General features: G+C 45.3%; 1 protein-coding gene across 1 annotated transcript in view; it reads right to left on the bottom strand.

The window, feature by feature from the left end:
* The window catches only part of MYO15A (myosin XVA), a 1,126,038-nt gene that overhangs the window by 88,672 nt on the left and 1,019,431 nt on the right, over positions 1-17,935 (bottom strand). The window contains exon 65 of the mRNA XM_085631315.1: positions 3,540-3,673. Coding sequence (XP_085487441.1) covers positions 3,540-3,673 — 134 coding nt within the window. The remainder of the gene's footprint in view (positions 1-3,539; positions 3,674-17,935) is intronic.

Genomic DNA, 17,935 nt, shown 5'->3' with positions numbered 1-17,935 from the left:
TCTTACTGTATTTATTTCATGATATAATGGTAGCTGTCGACCTGTTATACAATCAGTTACAAGCACGAGAGATAGATACTGTCAAAGTGCAAGTATATACTACTATGTTTGTACAAAGCATAAGCAAAGTGAGAGATGGGGTAGACTATTTAGACAGCAAACTGCCAGAGAAATCTTTTTTCACAAACCGCAGGAAAAACATCACCACTATGGTCCGAATTGCAAAGGAGATCTGTGACATTGTAATTGTGCAGGCACGAGAGCGTTTTTCTTTCACTAAACATTTGGTGAGTGCCACATTATTGCAAAGTCAACAGTTTGCCAAATATGATGAATCCTTCCCGGAGCGTGCTCTGAATGAGGCTGTGGGAGCTTATCCTATGCTCAATAAAGAAGAGCTGAGAACTGAGTTGACTGTACTGTACGGAATGCCTGTGTACCGGAAGGCCACAAGTGCCTTGTCTTTGCTGGCTTTAATACATAAACTTAATATGGAAAAGTCACTTGGAGAGACAGTGGCTTTACTTAAAATTGTCATAACCACTCCTATGACAACAGTCGAGGCAGAACGATGTTTTTCAGCCTTAAAGAGGATTAAGACATTCCTGAGAAACACCATGCTTGAGGAAAGACTCAATGCTTTGGCAATGCTCTCTGTAGAGAGCAAGCTAGTTCAGAAAATCCCGGACTTTAACACTAAAGTTATTGAAAAGTTTGCTGTTCTTAGAGAGAGACGTGCTGATTTCATTTACAAAAAGTAAACAATGTTGAATGCTGCTACTTTGCAACCAGTTTAGTTTGTTAAATAAAAAACATCTGTGAGTGAGGTACTCGAAATGCATTGTATCTCGAAGTCTGTTATGAAGCTCTGTGGTTATACACTGAATAAGCAGCTACCTATGTTATATGACATCTCTTTATTAATGTTATAACTGCACTTTCACAATTGCTTTATTAACCTTCCTGCTTTCTCAAATTTGCTTGAAAATGCACCATTTCTCTTCTCTTTTTTCAAAATTTTCTCGGGGGGAGAACCCCCCCGAACCCTCCTTATAGGGGTTCGGGCTCGCTCGCTACGCTCGCTCGCAACGGTGAAGTATACCAATCATTTTACGCCCCACCACTTTAAAATGTCACCAGCCGCCCCTGCTAGAGCCTGATGACTTCTCCAACTGTTAGCCCATCCTTTATCTACACTTCAACTGCAAGATCACTGAAAAATATATACACAGTTCAAAGATCAGCTGAATGCCAACCATCTAGGTTTGAGTGCCAATCTACCATCATATCACACTACAGCACTAAAGCTACCTTACAAATCATAGATAATGTACCGCTGACCACTGACAAAGAGTACAGAGACTGCTGATATTGCTGGACCTCTTGGCCCCCTTCAGCACCATAAATCAGCTCATCCACACCCTGAAGTCTGCAATGAGATTCTTTAATGAGTCCACTTATATTTTTCCTACCTAACCAACTGGTAGCAGTCTGTTCACATGAATATATGATGTTACAACACAAATAATTACAACGCATGCTTTTACAACGTGTTTTTTACATCGCAACTACCATTACATCGCATGATTTTACAACGCATGCCATTACAATGCATTTTTTAAAAGTAGCATTACAACGCATTCCTCACAACGCATACCATCACAACGCATAATACTTTTAGTGCAACAGTGGGGTAAGTGTTGGTTAGCGTAGAGGTAAAAATTACTATTCCCCCTCCAATGAGTGCAACAGTAGGGAAAGTGTTGGATAGCGTAGGGGTAAAGATTAATATTCCCAACTACCCCAAAACCCTTACCCACCCTAAAACTTAAAATTCTCCATTACTTACCTTGTAATGCATTGTAATGACATGCATTGTAATGGCATGCATTGTAGTGACATGCGTTGTAATGGCATGCATTGTAATGGCATGTGATGTAAAGGCAGTTGCGTTGTAACAGTCACGCTGTAAAAGCAGTGCGATGTAATGACTGCATTGTAATGGATGTTTCCCATTCACATGGACGCTTCCAGGTCCCAGAAGATCTCTAGCAACCTAAGAAGTCCCAGGGCGTTCACTCTTGTTCCCTTCACCTTCAAACCACTACATCGAGTCCCTTGGAACTCTACACATTGACAACAGCATCACAAATCCACCAAAATGCTGTTGGTACAGAACTCTACTTGAAAGTGGTCTCCACAAGAGACATTCAACCACTCAAACACTGCCTTCACCTCATCCAGACCTGGAAGTGCAGTATCTACCTGAAACTCAAATCTACCATAACAGAATTCCTACTATTCACCAAGAACATTAAGCAACAACTTGTCCAAAACTGTGTCAACAACTTAAGCCTGGATGAATTCAACCCCTAGCTTTCACTCAATGCCAAGTCACTTAGATCGACCCTAAATATCAACCTCTTCCTAAAGGAACAAATCACTAAAAATACCAAGATGGTCTGGTACCAGCTCTCTTTGGTAAAGTGAAACATTTCCTCCTAGACATTAACTTCAGAACTGCTGTTCAAGTCCTTGCACCATCATATCGGAATGATGGCAACACCCTGCTCCATGGCCTCTTAGACTGTAAAGTAGAACCCTTAGAGGCATCCTACAAGCCACAGCCAAAAGAAATAAGACCAAATAACTCCCAATCAATGGTGTAGGATGGGGAGCGCGGGGGGGAGGGGCGTTTGCACTGGGCACAACATTTTAAAAGAAAAGTGGAAGGATATTTGCCTGCCCCGGGTGCTGGCAATCCACGCTAGGCTGCTGCTCCCACCCACCCCTCTGGTGGCTCTCGGCACACACCCACAGCCCGGCCACCATCAGCCTGGGTATGAAGTAGTGCTAAAAAGGCAAAAGAAAGCAACAGGCCATCTCTATCTTTGCAATGAGGATTGTAAAACAACACTCCTGTATTGATCAGCACTGCCCCAACCCTGCTCCAATTTAGGAAATGGCTGAAGATAAAAGTCTTTAAAGAACACCAAATCCTGGGGAAGTAAAAGTCCACTTCCCCTCGCAAAACCCAGCTATCTTTCATTTACTAAATATCTGCCTTTCACCTATTACAGTGCTCTGCTGCCTATCTACTAGATTTGAGCTATACAAATACCACATACATACAGGTTCCTTAGTCCATCTTTGGTAGCACCACGTTCTATCTGGAGCTAAACTTTGTGAAATGGACACATACACTTGGAATTATGGTGGCCCTTCAAGACTTTGAGAGTCTGGCCATGTATCTTTTCTGCAACCAGCACTTCATAATCACAGGCTCATGTCCTTGTGCATATTTCCCAACTGACAATTTTTGAAAGGGCAGTCAGTTTTTATAACCATAAGTATTTACTGAGATTTGTTTTATTTGCTACTTTTGCACATGGGGATTACAAAGTTCATGATATTTTACGAAAATATATTTATTTATTTTTCTAATGTGGGGAATAATAGAAAAGTCATTTAGGTCATTAAAACTGAGCTAGTAAGAGCACTGTTCAAATAAAATTCAAGCTGTTGATTGATAATCTCACCTAAGAACTGTGCCCTGGCCTGGTGTGGACTTAAAGCTTGAATTTGCTGCATATCTTGCATCACCATGTTGAGCCAGGGCTGGGGCTTTAGCATCTTGTAAAACTGCCCAGGCACATAATCTTGAACTTCACGGCTGAGGAAGAAGAAAAAAGAACAAGCATTAGCAAAGCCAATAAGTTTGTCTTTTTGTTGGAAAAATAGTTTGGTAATATTTGGGTGACTGTGCATTTAACCCCCTCCCCCATAGAAAGAAAGTCCCACTGTAAACAACTTGGGCTGCAACAAGCAGGAAGCTGGGAGTAGGGGAGTATGATTCTTTTCTGAACAGATTGCATTAGCAGAGTTAGGATGCACCCTGAAAGAAGAGTGTTATGAAAAGGAGTCCAAAGATGACATTTGCATTTTCATGTGTAATTGGGAGTTAACATGCCACAGGCAGCCCAGAAGCATAAGGCTTTGATTACCTCTCGAAGTGTTATTTCGGGACACATCACTTTGTAAAAGTATGAACAGATGTAAATTAGCCAGATAGTGTCTTTTACGCTAAAACTTTTTCCAAAGGGTACTGGTTGTGCCTTAGGGCCTTTTTTAAAAGTTGGAGGTATGTATACTCTGCCACAACGGTGGAGTATACACACCGCTAACATGAAGCTTTGTCACCACCATAGCCAAACCTCTCCAATGGCCTGATGGAGTAAGAGCCATCTGAGAAATGGTTCCATGTCTGCCCTTCCAATCAGGATGGGAGGACAAGTAGCTATTTTTTTTACTGTCCATCATCGCCAGGCAAACCCTGGAGGTGAGGGGCCGTAAAAAACGAAATAATGCTCCCCTCCGCCATGGGAGATGACTCCCATAGCGAGGTGAGCATTCGTTTTTTTATTTTGAGAAAAAAAAATCCCATTTTGGGATTTTATTTTTCAAAATAAAAGAATAAAACGTTCTGGTGCAGGGTTGCATCATGCTTATGCAGCCCTGCACCAAACAGGGAGATGCATTGACAGAAACCACAGAGAGGGTGTGTAGGAAAGTAGGATCCGCTTTTACAGTTATCCCCACTATTTGCTTGATGTCAGTTGTGATCTAGTCTGACTGGGATCCTGCTAATCAGGATCCCAGTCACTGTGCTTTCTTCCTAAATTGACCATGGTAAGTGCTTCTGTACATCCACAATTGGCTACTGGTGTACACTTGTAAGTCCCTAGGATAAGATACTAAGGTACCCAGGGCATAAGTACACCAGGGGTCTCCCATGGGCTGCAGCATGTATTGTGCCACCCATGGGAGTACACTTCAATTGAGACTACAGGTCTACCATTTATTTTTTTTTTTTATTGAATTTTCTGATAAACATACATAACAGTCGTCACATCCAAGACAATTTTGCAGGAATAATACATTGTGAGGATCTATAAATCACATTACCCAATAACACACAGTTGAGCGGTCATCAGCAAATTAACATCATATATACAATGCAAGAGACAAGTCAGCGATTATCTTGGAGTAAGTTAGGGTGGTCACGTAGGTATCCTGTAAGAGGCTCCAAAATATCTGATGGTTTCGACATAGTTGGCAGTTCTTCCGCATATAATACAAAATTGTCTCTGCAGTATGCAGCATCTTGCATCCAATTCTTCAAGGTAGGGGTTAGTTTACTGTCCCAGTTCATTGCTACCCTACGTTTTGCCAAGAGCAACAGTATGGCAGTTAATTTCTTTTTCATCGATTTCACAGGTATATTTAATCCCAGTAAGCATAACTGTGGTGTGCATGACAATGTACATGAGATCAACATACCCAAATGATGAGTCACAAGTTCCCAATATTTTTTTATCTTATCACAATTCCACGCTAGGTGTGCAAAGTCTGCCTGGTCAGCCCCACATCTCTTACATCGCGCATCATCCCGTAGCCCATATTTATGTAATTTGGCTGGAGTGTGGTAGGCTTGATGAATATACTTGTAATGAATAATGCGGAGGTTACCAGTAGGCGTGAGAAGCGTAGTTAGTGCACAGCATGACGCCCAGTCGTCATCCGTCAGGGGGGAGTCTAAAAGTTTGTTCCAGCTGTCCCGAGCCTTATGTGTTTGTGTCCCAATTTCGGCTTGGACAAGCTTATATAGTCTTGATAGAATGTTAGTGTGAGTGGGCGTGGCTATCAACGTCTGCAATGGCTTTAGCGTTGGGGTCTCCGCTGGGAATGTGGGGTGTAGTTCCCTTATGGCTGCCCTCAATCTGTGATAAATAAATCTGAATAGCAAAGTCTGATTACTGATGTAGGATAGGTCATCTAGTGAGATGAAAATGCCATCTGGGTACAAATCACCCATTTGTGTTATTCCTATTTGTTTTAGGATCTTCATGCTATTTTTTTCTTGTGTGACTGATAGTTCAGGGTGATGAGCCAGTGGCATATTTGGGGCATATATCATATATTGCCCGCTTTTTGGCTAATGCTGTGCCAGGCTTCCGATGTCGTTCGCACTGTATTTATTTCTCGCAGTGATAGGTGATGTTGAGTGTGCGTAATTATGCTAGATAGTGGTATTGTATCTGCATCACCATCTTCCACTGCTAAGTGTGGTAAATATCTCACCGGGTGATACCAATAATGTGCGTATTGTGCCTGTGCGCATAAATAGTATAAATGGATACTCGGGACTGCAAAACCTCCCGATTCATACGGAAGAGACATGGTGTGCAGACTGATGCGAGCGTGTTTCCCGGCCCATATCGGCCTACTGAAGTTAGATCTTATCTGTTTAAAAATTGGAGCTGGTGGTTTTATTGGTATGTTAATGAAAAGGTATAATAGTTTGGGTACCAGTATCATCTTTATTAATGATATTCTGTCAGCTAGTGATAGAGGTAGTGCGATCCACCTGGTTATTTGTGTTTCTATGCGGTCTATTATGGCTCCATAATTATACCTCAATACTAATTCCGCATCTCGTGCACCCAGATTCCTAGGTACCTAACCGGGTCGTCATGCCAAGCAAGGGGAAATTCCATTTGCGGCGCCTTAGTGTTTGCCGTTAGTGGCATTACAGCGGATTTACTCCAGTTAATTAGTAATCCCGAGATGCGCCCATATTTTATATACTCCCGCAGTATTGGTGAGAGAGTTTCTTCCGGATTACGCAGGTATAGTACCATATCATCTGCATATAGTGATATGATGATAGGTCGCTGACTGAATCGCAATGCCGCATGCGGATAGTTCTGACGTATTTTACAAGCCAGCGGTTCCAATGCGATGGAGAAAAGTATTGGGGACAACGGGCAGCCCTGTCTGGTACCACGCTGTATTTCCAATGTATCAGATATATGCATATTTACCTTGACACGGGCAGGGGCTTGTTGTATAATAGGGCGATCCCGTCGATGAGCTTGGGCGGTAGACCTATCGCTCGTAGTATCGCGAACAGATAAGGCCACTCGACAGAGTCGAAGGCCTTTGCGGCATCCAGAAGTACCGCAACTCCGGGTTGAGCTGATGTAGTAGGGCAAATATAGTGCGTAGATTATGTGCTGTTGAGCGTGCTGGTATAAAGCCGGATTGGTCAGGTAAAACTATAGTGGGTATGAGCGGTTGCAGTCTTGTGGCGAAGATTGTTGCCAGTATCTTCGCGTCGGTGTTTATCAATGACAGAGGTCTATATGAGTCCGCCTTGTCTGGGTTTTTGTCTGGTTTTAAGAGGGCCACGATGAGCGCTTCACGTAGCGTAGGGGGAGAAGTTTATTATGATAGGCTTCATCATACATCTCCAACAATGGTGGAATGAGTAGGTCAGGAAATGCTTTGTAAAATTCCGCCGTATATCCATCAGGACCGGGCGATTTACCATTAGGTAGCTATTTGATTGCTGTCAATACTTCCTCCTCCGATATAGGTTGAGCGAGGTATTCCCGATGCGTGTCAGAAAGCCATACCAAGGCAATATCTTCAATATACTCTAAGATATCAGCTGTTTGTGCTGTGGACTGTGATCTATAGAAATCCCGGTATGTTTCTACAAATGTGTTAAGTATACCCTGTGTGTCATAATGTAATTGTCCTCTGTTGTCCTCTATCTGAGTAACCGTTTGTTGTTTGCGTTCCGCGCATACTTTATGGGCTAGCACCCTGCCTGGCCTTCCACCCTCCCCCAATCTGCGTGCTACCTGACGTCGGGAGATGTATTTTATTTCATCATCTGCCAGCGCATTGTATCTATTCAGTTCTTCCCTTATATCACTAAGGGTGAGTGTGCTATGGGATGTGTCATATTCTGTTTCTAGGCATCTTATGCGATCCTCACTTATCTTCAGCTGTGTTCTGATATCCTTCAGGATACCCGCATTCGTATTTATACAGATTCCCCTCAGCGTAGCTTTAAAGGCTTCCCACAAGGTACCTGCGCTGTCTACTGATTTTGCATTGTCAGCGAAATATTCTTTTATCGCCTTTTGTATTGTATCCTTATATATGGGGTCAAGTAGCGCCGCTGCATTGAATCACCATATAAATGGAGGAGGTGTGTAAGTCGGGATTCTTAATGCCAGTAGGATGGGTTTATGATCAGAGAGTGTTTTGGGAAGGTGTGTTATAGCTATAGCCCATGTGGAAGCGTGACTCGTGAGAAGCCAGTAGTCCAATCTTGACCAGCTATTATTTACTGTAGAGGAATGAGTGCTAGCACGAGCTGTCGGGTTGCGTGCTAGCCACACATCTAGCAAGCGAAATTCTGTCATACCATTGAGAATAGTGGAGGCTGCAGGGGTGTGCCGCTCTGTGGTATTCTGGGATCTGTCCAACGTGTCATCCAGTGCTACATTCATGTCCCCTCCCCATATCAGTTCCATATCTGGTAGTGCGCGGATCTGTGCCCAGAGGTGCATGAAGAAGGCAGGATCATCAGTGTTCGGTCCATATACATTAATGATGCCTATTTTGGTTCCTCTCAGGACACCTATGACGATGACATATCTACCCTGCGGGTCAATTAGTGACTGGTGCAGATGAAAGTTTGTTCCTTTACGTATAATTGTAGTGACCCCAGAGCATATGAGGAATATGTTGCAGATACTACTACTTCTGCCCACCTATTACCTAGTGTATCTGCCTTGCGCTGGAGTAGATGTGTTTCTTGACGCAGCGTAATATCAATGTGGTGCCTGTCAAGGTAAGCAAAGACCTGTCTAATCTTCTTAGGATTGTTTAGGCCCCTTACATTCCACGTTATGATTTGCAAAGGTGTTGTTTTAGCCTTCGTATATGTGCTTGATATTACCATTTGTTTCTATGGAACTGACTTCTCGTGCCCTAACCATAATCAGTAGGTGCTTGCGTGTGTCATCCTGGGTTGCGTATCGCATTTGTGTGCCTGAGTATGTTGTCCTAGTATGTGTACGACTGTCAACATAACAAATTCCTGCTCCATACCCCCCTCCCACTTCACCATCCCAAATATGGCAAAGACAAGTCCCCATAACTGCTAACATAAATCCCACCCCTCAGTTTGTTCCCCAATTCAAACACGGTTCAAAAATAAAGGTTGTGTTATACACAGGGGGGACAGTTACCCCCGGCTAACTACCCCACCCAATGAACGGCTGGGGGACCACGCCGCAACCCCATAGTTATTTAAGCATCATGAGATATCATATAACAACCGAGATCTGAGAATTAAGTAAACCTGTCTCGGAATCTGTAAAAACAGGATTATGAAACATTAAGATATTACATAAGGAATCATATAACCACACTTACATATCTTGCGGTACATAGAAGATTCTCAGGATAACTTACAAAAAGTCTATGAGTTCTGTGAGTTCGTTATATTCACCACCGGATAATGAGCACCATACCAATTTGGCAGCCACTGTCATTCTACATCCGAGGTGGGATCCTTTTCCGCGCTCACACCCCTTGGAGATTTGCGATGCGGGGTCTGTGGATCGTTTAGCTGCAAGTATTTTAGTACTTCCTTAGGAGCGTTACAAATTTTGCTTTTGCCATCTTCCGTGAGTTTCAGACGAACAGGGTACAGCATAGCATAGGGGATGTTCATATCTCTTAATTTTTTCTTTACTTCCAGAAATATTTTGCGTGCTTCTTGTACTTGCGATGTGAAATCCGGGTAGATGGAGACGTTCATTCCCTCATAATTTAGTGTTTCTATCTGTCGAGCTTTACAAAGGGCCGCATCCCTGTCCCTGTAATTTAGTATCTTTGCGATTATAGGACGAGGTCGTGCTCCAGGTATCGGTGGAGGTGCAAGAGATCTATGAGCTCGTTCTACGATGAAGACCTCAGAGAAGACCTCTCTACCCAAGAGAGTGGTTAGGAGTGTTTCAATGTACCTCTCCATGTTTCCTGTCCGTGTCGACTCCGCCACTCCTATGATGCGCAGATTGCATCGGCGCGAGCGGGCCTCCAAGTTCTCAGGCTTCACCAACAGAGATTGTATTGCTTTGTCAGCTTTGGCTTGTTTCAGTTCAGTTTGATGTTGCGAGTCTTCTGCCTCGGATATTCGGCGTTCTGCCTCACCTATTCGCTATGTATGTTTGTCCAGCCTCTCTGACATACGGTCAACCCGATAGGTCAAGGAGTCTATTTTCCCGTCAATGTTGGACAGGGTTGCCTGTATCGTGGTGAACATTGCCTGGAAATCCACTGTAGTGTCAGATCCTGACGTTGTAGTGTTTACGGGATTCGGATCTGGCACCTCAGCACCCATATCCCGGTCTTCCGGCGCTGCTCAAAGTGTAGCTTAGGCTGATTTTTATCCTGTTTCCCCATCTCAGCCTGCATGAAGGGAATGGTTCAATTGCAGCAGTAGGGGTCTCCAGACAGCTGTAGACACCGAAGGACAAGCCCAGGGGTGGATCGCCTCTAATCCAGCACCTCAGCACAGTCCCTGTATCAGTGGCGGAGGTAGATGGCAGCTCCACAGCTTGGTCCGTTAACTATAGAAAGGTGCGCAGCTGGTCCGGTGCAGGCACGACCTCGTCAGAGCAGGTGCTTGTACGCCCATCAGAATAGGCCTCTTCCCGATATCCCAGGGTGAACTCCCTGATGGAACATCAATCAGTGCGCAAATTGTTATGCACGTTGAGAAGGACACGCAGGACCGCATGTAGTAGACCCTGTAAGTACGCGTCTAGTATATTGCCCGTAGCGCGGCCTCTCAATAGATTCCCCTCGCTATCAGCGGAATGCTTCGCACTTTTGCGCCGCCCTAGGTCACCAAAACACGCTGCGCAGTACTGTGTGCTCCGCTGGGGGCACCTCCTCGCCAAGCCCCATCTCCACCTCCCAGCATTCCATCAAGATTTCCGCATATGGCCACTCTTCACCGTTAGCACAGTTCCTTCTGTATTCTCCGTATGGGCCTCACCCGAAAACGATTATGTTGTCAGGCAGATTCAGATCAACCATGTGCCTTGGGGCCACCCCTCACGCCGTATGACAGCTTCAGTCAATATTGCCCACATTTGCTAGAAGGCACAGGCAGGGCGCTGCAGGGCAAGGAGGGCCGCAGCAAGCCAGGGGGTGTTTCTTACCGTGCGCCGCGACGCCGGGCCTCCTCAGGATCTTTGATCTTCCGATCTTGGACCAGGGCCTCACTTCGCCTCCAGCGCGTCTCCTGCACCCTCTAAAGCTCCACAAGGCTCATGTAGGGAGTCGGTACAGCAGTCCGTCGACCGCGGTCACCAGCACTCACGGTTCGGCGCCTTCCGCTCGCCACACGTTGGTCCCTGCTCCGGCCGCGTCAATAGGCCTGCTCCGGATAGCGGCGCCTCGGGCTTACGTACAGGATGCGGCCCGACGTAGGCAGCACCAAGCTCGGCATCACCGCCCGGCCAAGTCCGCAGTCCGTCCCGCTCCGATCCTGTGCATCGCAGATGAAGATAGAGCGCCCATATACCACGGCGGGTGTTACAGCAGCACGATTCCTCCGTTTTTGGAGAGTAACCTCGGTTGGGTATCCAGGATAAATGCAGGATTGCAGCGTAGTCAGGAGAGCTCGCCTAGAGCGCGGCCTTTTCCCAGCGCGGTAAGCTCCGCCCCCGACTACAGGTCTACCATTGCAGCTTGTGTGAGGTGGTGCTAGCACCTATCACGATAGATATAAGTTTCCTTATATCTGATGTCACTACACTTAAAACCTATAAGTCACCCCTATGGCAGGCTTTTCAGTCATGAGGGCAGGGTGCTTGGTTATAACTGTGAGGGTGCCACTGCATGAGCGGGACACCCCTACAAACCTCAGAGTTGATTCTCCAGGCTTTGTAAGTGCGGTCTGCCATTTTAATACATAGTGGGCATCAGTCATTACGAGATGTCTAACTATATAGTGACTGCACCGAACGCGGTCATGTTTGGCATCAAACATGTTGGTATCATACCCCAACACCGATTCCAATGTTGGAAGTATGATATCATGGACTGGGGGCTCCCTTGGGGTACTTCACTGTACCACCGGTAACAGCCTTTCAGGGTCTGACAGCAAGCCAGTGCTCTTGCTGACCACAAACAAGATTCTGCCCTCCTGCTGCTGAGCAAAGCTTGAGCAGGGGAAGGTAGAACAATAGGTTTCCTGTTGCAGGAAGGTGTGACCACCTCCCAGACAGGACTTAGTGCATTGGGCTGTGGTGGAGGCGCTTGCTAGCGCCAAACTGCTTTGAAGGGAACATTTGATGCCCTCCTTGCATACTTCACTTTGAGCCAGTTCAATGAGCCCTTGGCTCCCGTTCTGACATGAAACTGGACAAAGGACATGGGAGTATCCTCTCCTCTGTCCAGCCCCTCCTGTGGGAGGGACCCTTGAGTTTTTCCAACCCTTCCCTTAGGGTACTTAGGGACCTACCTATGGGTGGGTCCTCAGATTCGTCATGGGACAAGACTCAATACTAAAACTACGTCACTCTTCGACAGTCTGGACACTTAGAATTTGCCTGGAACCGAGACTGCACCAAGGAAAACTCCTGCTGCTCCTGGTCTCGCTGTTCAGCAAGTCTTCTTTGTCGTCTGTGTCTGAGCTTCTTCCAGGATCTTCACCAGACCTGTGGGCATCAAGGACACCCAAAGTAATCTGCCTTGGAGTGAAGGAGTCACTCTCCTGCGTCTGCAGGCACTGCAACGTAACTGTTCGGTCTGCTGCTCCTGACCTCCCACTGACTTCTCAAGGCTCAGCAACACAGGTGGTGGTTCTGCAACTCCCTCCAGGCCTGACCTGTCCTCTGTGCAATTTTGAGGCCAGTATCCCTCGTCGGAACCACTGGGAGCAGACCCCTGGGCACCACGTCAACATGCCGTTGCAAAGGCTTGTTGGCTCTGCACTCCAGAGATATTCGAGCTACATGAAGCTCCAGCCTCCAGCATCTCTACCTGGCAAGTACAGAATCCTCTCTGCATCCTCTGCACTGTGGGCCTTCCTTCTTGGTTAGCTGCTTGATGTCTTCTTGCGACTCCTGTGCCTTGGCCTGTGGGTTCTCCTGAGGGTCTTATCCTGCTTCAGTGAGCTCCCCTGTTTACTCAGGGCCTGCTCTGACTCTCCTGCTATTGGTGAGTCCCCTGGACCTTGCTGGTCCCAATGCTGCTCCTTCTTCGTTCTCCACGCCAGTTGCGGCTACGAAGGCCACCTAGTCACCAACATCCTATGCGGGACAGCTCAAGCATGGCTCCTGGTCTTCCTCAGCGACGCCTGGTCCTCACAGCTGCAGCGACAAGGACACTGTCAACTCTTCTGAACTGTCTGACATCGGTGGGCATTGTTCTTTGGGGTTCTCTGTGAAAGGTTATTCTTCTGTAAAACTGCAAATTCGACTTCTCCATTGACGTCCATTGGTCACACGGCTGTGTTCCACTCTGCACACAGCCTCCGTGAGGTTCCTGGGTACTTACCCTGGGTGGTTCCTTGTGTCCCCGGCTCCTCTGGATCTTCTGGTCTGAGTCCCGTCCTTTTCTGCAGTACGCATTCCACTTTCTTAATATATGGTTTGGCCTCCCCCTGGATACCACTGTATTTTGTGCTACTTACCTTATTGCAATTGAAGTATTTTTGGGTATTTGTGTTGATATCTCCGGGTGGGAGATATACCAATGTGTTAGTGAGTGTTATGTAATAAATACAACTTTTTTTATACACAGTGTGGTTCTCTTTCATTTAACTTACATCCGAAGGTTAAACTGGTAAAACAAGCTGCTGAACACTCCTTCAAGATACGACTGAAGGTTGCTCTCCGCAGCTACCACTTTGAGAGCTTTCTATGGTTATCAAAGACCACTAAAGCCACCATTAGCGTTGCCCGGATTAGTGCAAGGTGCATCACTTAAATAAATGTGCACCATACTAAGCCAGCTTCCTACACGGCGGTTCCTCCAAATGCTTTTTAAATGACAGCCTCCTTGGAGGTTATTTATAAATGTCATGGGGGGGGGGTGGGGGCGTTCCTCCATCATGGGGACGGATTAATTTACTCTGTCCCCATGGCAGAACGGCAGGCCCTCCATCAAAATATAAATCAGGGCCTCACTTACCTATCTGCATTCAGATCTCCATAGAAAGCATTAATTTATGAAGAAATGATGTTTGAAAGTAGAGTGTGTGTCTGAGGTGACATTGCCATGAGTATGATTATTGTAGTAGGGTCAAATCAAAATGATGTATTGACCAAACGGAGGGTTGGTTTAACAATGCTTGAAGACATCCTCATATGCTCTGGCAGCTAAAAAAAAAGTTAAAGCAATTGAAAAAATGTGAATAAAACATAGCAACCTAGGAACCTATTTTAGAGCTTGAATGGCCACAAATTCACCTGTTATCGTAACAAATTTCTGGTAGCAGAAGAAAAACGGTGACATTCTGAGTTCTCTGCCATATTGGCAGAGTTTTTTCATAAAAGTGGCACATACGGTGGCTGATTTGCAAGAAACATTGTCAGATGGGGCATTTTCTATGGGGCTGGCTGGTAAAGTACCTGTAAGAGGAGGTACCCTGTCACTGGCCACATATACAATCACCGTAGCAGGCTTCTGGGAGTCTCCCAGTATGTTCAGAGAACCACACCTATGGAGCAAGCCTTATGGTCAATTCACCTGTTACATCAATGCTAACACTGGTCCAAAGAGGTGAAGAAGAGACATGTATGGGGGGAGGCAACGCAGCAGGGAAGACATGTGTTTGAATAGGACAGAGACACTAAATATTTCAAATACCGTACTTATCTAAATGTCCCGAATAAAGGGGCCCATTCACAAAGGCATTCTGCAGTAGTACTCCTGCAGTACTCTTTTACATACTCTTATATGCCTTTGTCGCCTAGCCCCAAAACATCTAAAATGTTAAGAAAACTGGAAAATTTGGGGAACGCTCATATATAGTTATTATAAATAGAAATGAGCGTGGCTTCTATTCACCTTTACTAATAGGGAATGGGACGTTTCGGGGACGACCCACAAAGACGTGTTAGAGTACTTCAAAGAGTACTCCTAGAGTACTCCTTCCCATACTCGTGAATGATCTGGTGAATCTGGCCCTTATATTTATAAACTAAATGCACATTTGCAGTGCAGTTTGATCTAGTTTGTTAAATAATTTGCCATGAAACTAACAAAACGTGAGTCCACTGTGTGCCGATTTTCAGGTTTTCCCTGTAAACTATAACTTACCCTCACCCATTCCCCCATAGATGCTTCTGCAGATGTTCATGACATTCAGTACAGGTTTATGCAGCTTTTAATCACTTGCAATAAGAGCAATTGATTGACAGAATACAGAACAATGTCATACATTCACCCCAGTACAGAGATCTGGGCCTAAATCTATCGTTTTTTTGCTCCCCATGCCATTCCAGTTTGAACCCAGCCATATGCAAATCAGACTTGACCCTGCGCCCAATGGGAACAGTTCAGCCCGAACTGCCAAGCCAGGTCCTCCCTGGACTGGTAACAAGCATCCTAGGGCCGGTTTCGGAGTTTCACCCCTCATCAGCCAGGATAGCTTGACTCCAATGGCATGGAGAGCATAGGACCCACATCTGAGCATACCCGTCCCACTCGGGGTGACAAATTGCAAAAAGAACATTTGATGGACAGAATGCAGAACACTGTCATACATTCACCCCAGTACAGAGATCTGGGCCTAAATCTATCGGTTTTTTGCTCCCCATGCCATTCCAGTTTGAACCCAGCCATATGCAAATCAGTCTTGACCCTGCGCCCAATCGGAACAGTCCAGCCCGCTTTTAATCACTTGGCATGCAGATCATGAAAACAGCTGCAAAAGCAGTCACCTAGAGGCAGAAATAGAGGCGACACTAACAGATGACTCAAAGAGCAGCATACCCCACCCCGTCGCATAACAAAATGGAAACATCCAAACAGTAGCACCAATAGGAACAGATAGGGATTGACCCTACCTACGGAGCCTGGTAGACCTAAAGAAACCAACACACTTCCTTGCCTTTCTCGATGCAGCTTTGAAAGTGGATTAAGAGATTACTGGCGAATGTATGGGTGGCACGGCAGGAGACTGTGTGAAAGGGGTGTGCACCCACTCATTGAACTATAAAATACTTTTCAGGCAGCATCGAGCAATTTTCTACCAGTTAAACACTGAGGGCCACAGACACCAAAAAAGTTGCACATCTGCCCTCTTGAACAGGTGCAGATTTAATACTTTGTTATATTCATAAGCATTAACAGTAGTATGCCTGGAAAGATGCACCAGGTGGAGGTTTATAGGCCTCGTTTAGGAACTGTCATGTGACATTTTTACAAGCGCCATTTGCCCCAGTGCTGAATCACCCAGGGTAAAATTGTAATTTTTTTTCTTTTGGTGTTTTTTATTTCCTGAGAAGAAAATCTTTGTTCTGTGCTCACAAGAAGGCTGGGGTGTTCTGTTCCCCTTCCTATCCCGTAAAGGGACTTACTCATGCCCTTTGTTGGAGTAAATCTGGGCAATTTCTGGATAGGAAATAGTCAGAGGGGGCTCAGTGGATGTCCACAAGATTACTAATTAGTGGGTGTTCACAAACTTTCAAAGCAAACCATGCTTTCATCCGATCCTTGCGTGGGATTTAAAGATGTGTAATTGTACACAAGTGTGGAGAACACATTTAACATTTACAAAAACATTTGCACCTAGAATATAACCTTTTGTGGATACCAGACCAGTGTAAATAGAGCCATTTCGGCCATAAACATCTATGTTTAATTCAGAAAATGGCTGTTTGAATTGGGCTCTTGGGTTTTGGATGTAGTCAAATATTTTGCATATGGTTTATGGGGACATGGACAGGTAGTAGTGAAGCTATTACAAGGTAAATCTTTCCGGGGGGAACACTAAGCGCGCAAAAATGTTATTTGATTTTCTCTAATGTGTCATGATTGTTCGTTTTCATTTATGAATGGTGCTATTAACTTGTCTAAAGTGAAGAAACTTTTATCTAAAGATATTATTCACCTTTCTATTTCAAATGTTCAATAAAAATAATATTAGAAAAAAAGCAGGCCACAATTTTGCAGCACTGTCATTGTCTTGAGAGCAGGTGACATTAATTAAGAGATGAGAATGTAAGATTAATTTCCATCAGGCTTAATTTATATTTGACGTGTGGTTAATTTTCCTTCACTCACTCCTAATGTATTCATTTAGGGGTTCCCAGTGTTTCATTAAACTAAGGCCTAACTCACTTCACAGCACCTGCTTGGGGAGTTGTGGCGGGGGGAGGGTGCCTAAGTGAAAACACCTGTTCTAAAATGGAGACTGGTTGCCCTCTCCTCCCCCAGAACAAACAGAGGAGACACTGTAATTGCACAGTAAACATTACTGTCTCTTTATTTAAGGTAGTGGATTAAAACGTTGACAGTGCGGTGCCCAAGGCAGAGTGGCAATGGTCCAGCAGCTGCTTAAGCATCAGTAAGAAGTGTCTCTCCTGCTCTAGCACACTGTGCCAACATCACACTCCAGTAACTAAATGGTGCATTAACAGGCAACGCCTTACCTACTTATGGCTCCACTTACTGCACTGAGGGAAACGTGGGAGACGCCCCCGGGCAGAGTACTCTCTGACAAGGAATGGGCGGGAATTCTAGAATAGCCTAAGAAAGTATTAATTCAATCAGTATGCGATAATGCATCGAGGATATTTAACACCACATAGACTTAGTCGGATCTACGCAGCGGCGTCCTCGATGTGCGCGCGGTGTCGGGTGGAGGCAGCAAATCTGCTTCATATGTTGTGGGACTGCCCACATTTGCTCGACTACTGAGCAGGGATAACTACTGCACTGAATAAACTTTCAGGACAGGCTCGTATTGATCACTTGGAACATTGTATAGTGGGGCTCCTCGTGGGTCCTAAGGGTTTCAAGGTGGAAACCCGATTTGCTAACCTGG

The sequence above is a fragment of the Triturus cristatus genome, chromosome 10, assembly GCF_964204655.1.
Source record: "Triturus cristatus chromosome 10, aTriCri1.1, whole genome shotgun sequence".
NCBI classification, from domain to species: domain Eukaryota; kingdom Metazoa; phylum Chordata; class Amphibia; order Caudata; family Salamandridae; genus Triturus; species Triturus cristatus.
This window is presented reverse-complemented; position numbering and strand designations above follow the sequence as displayed.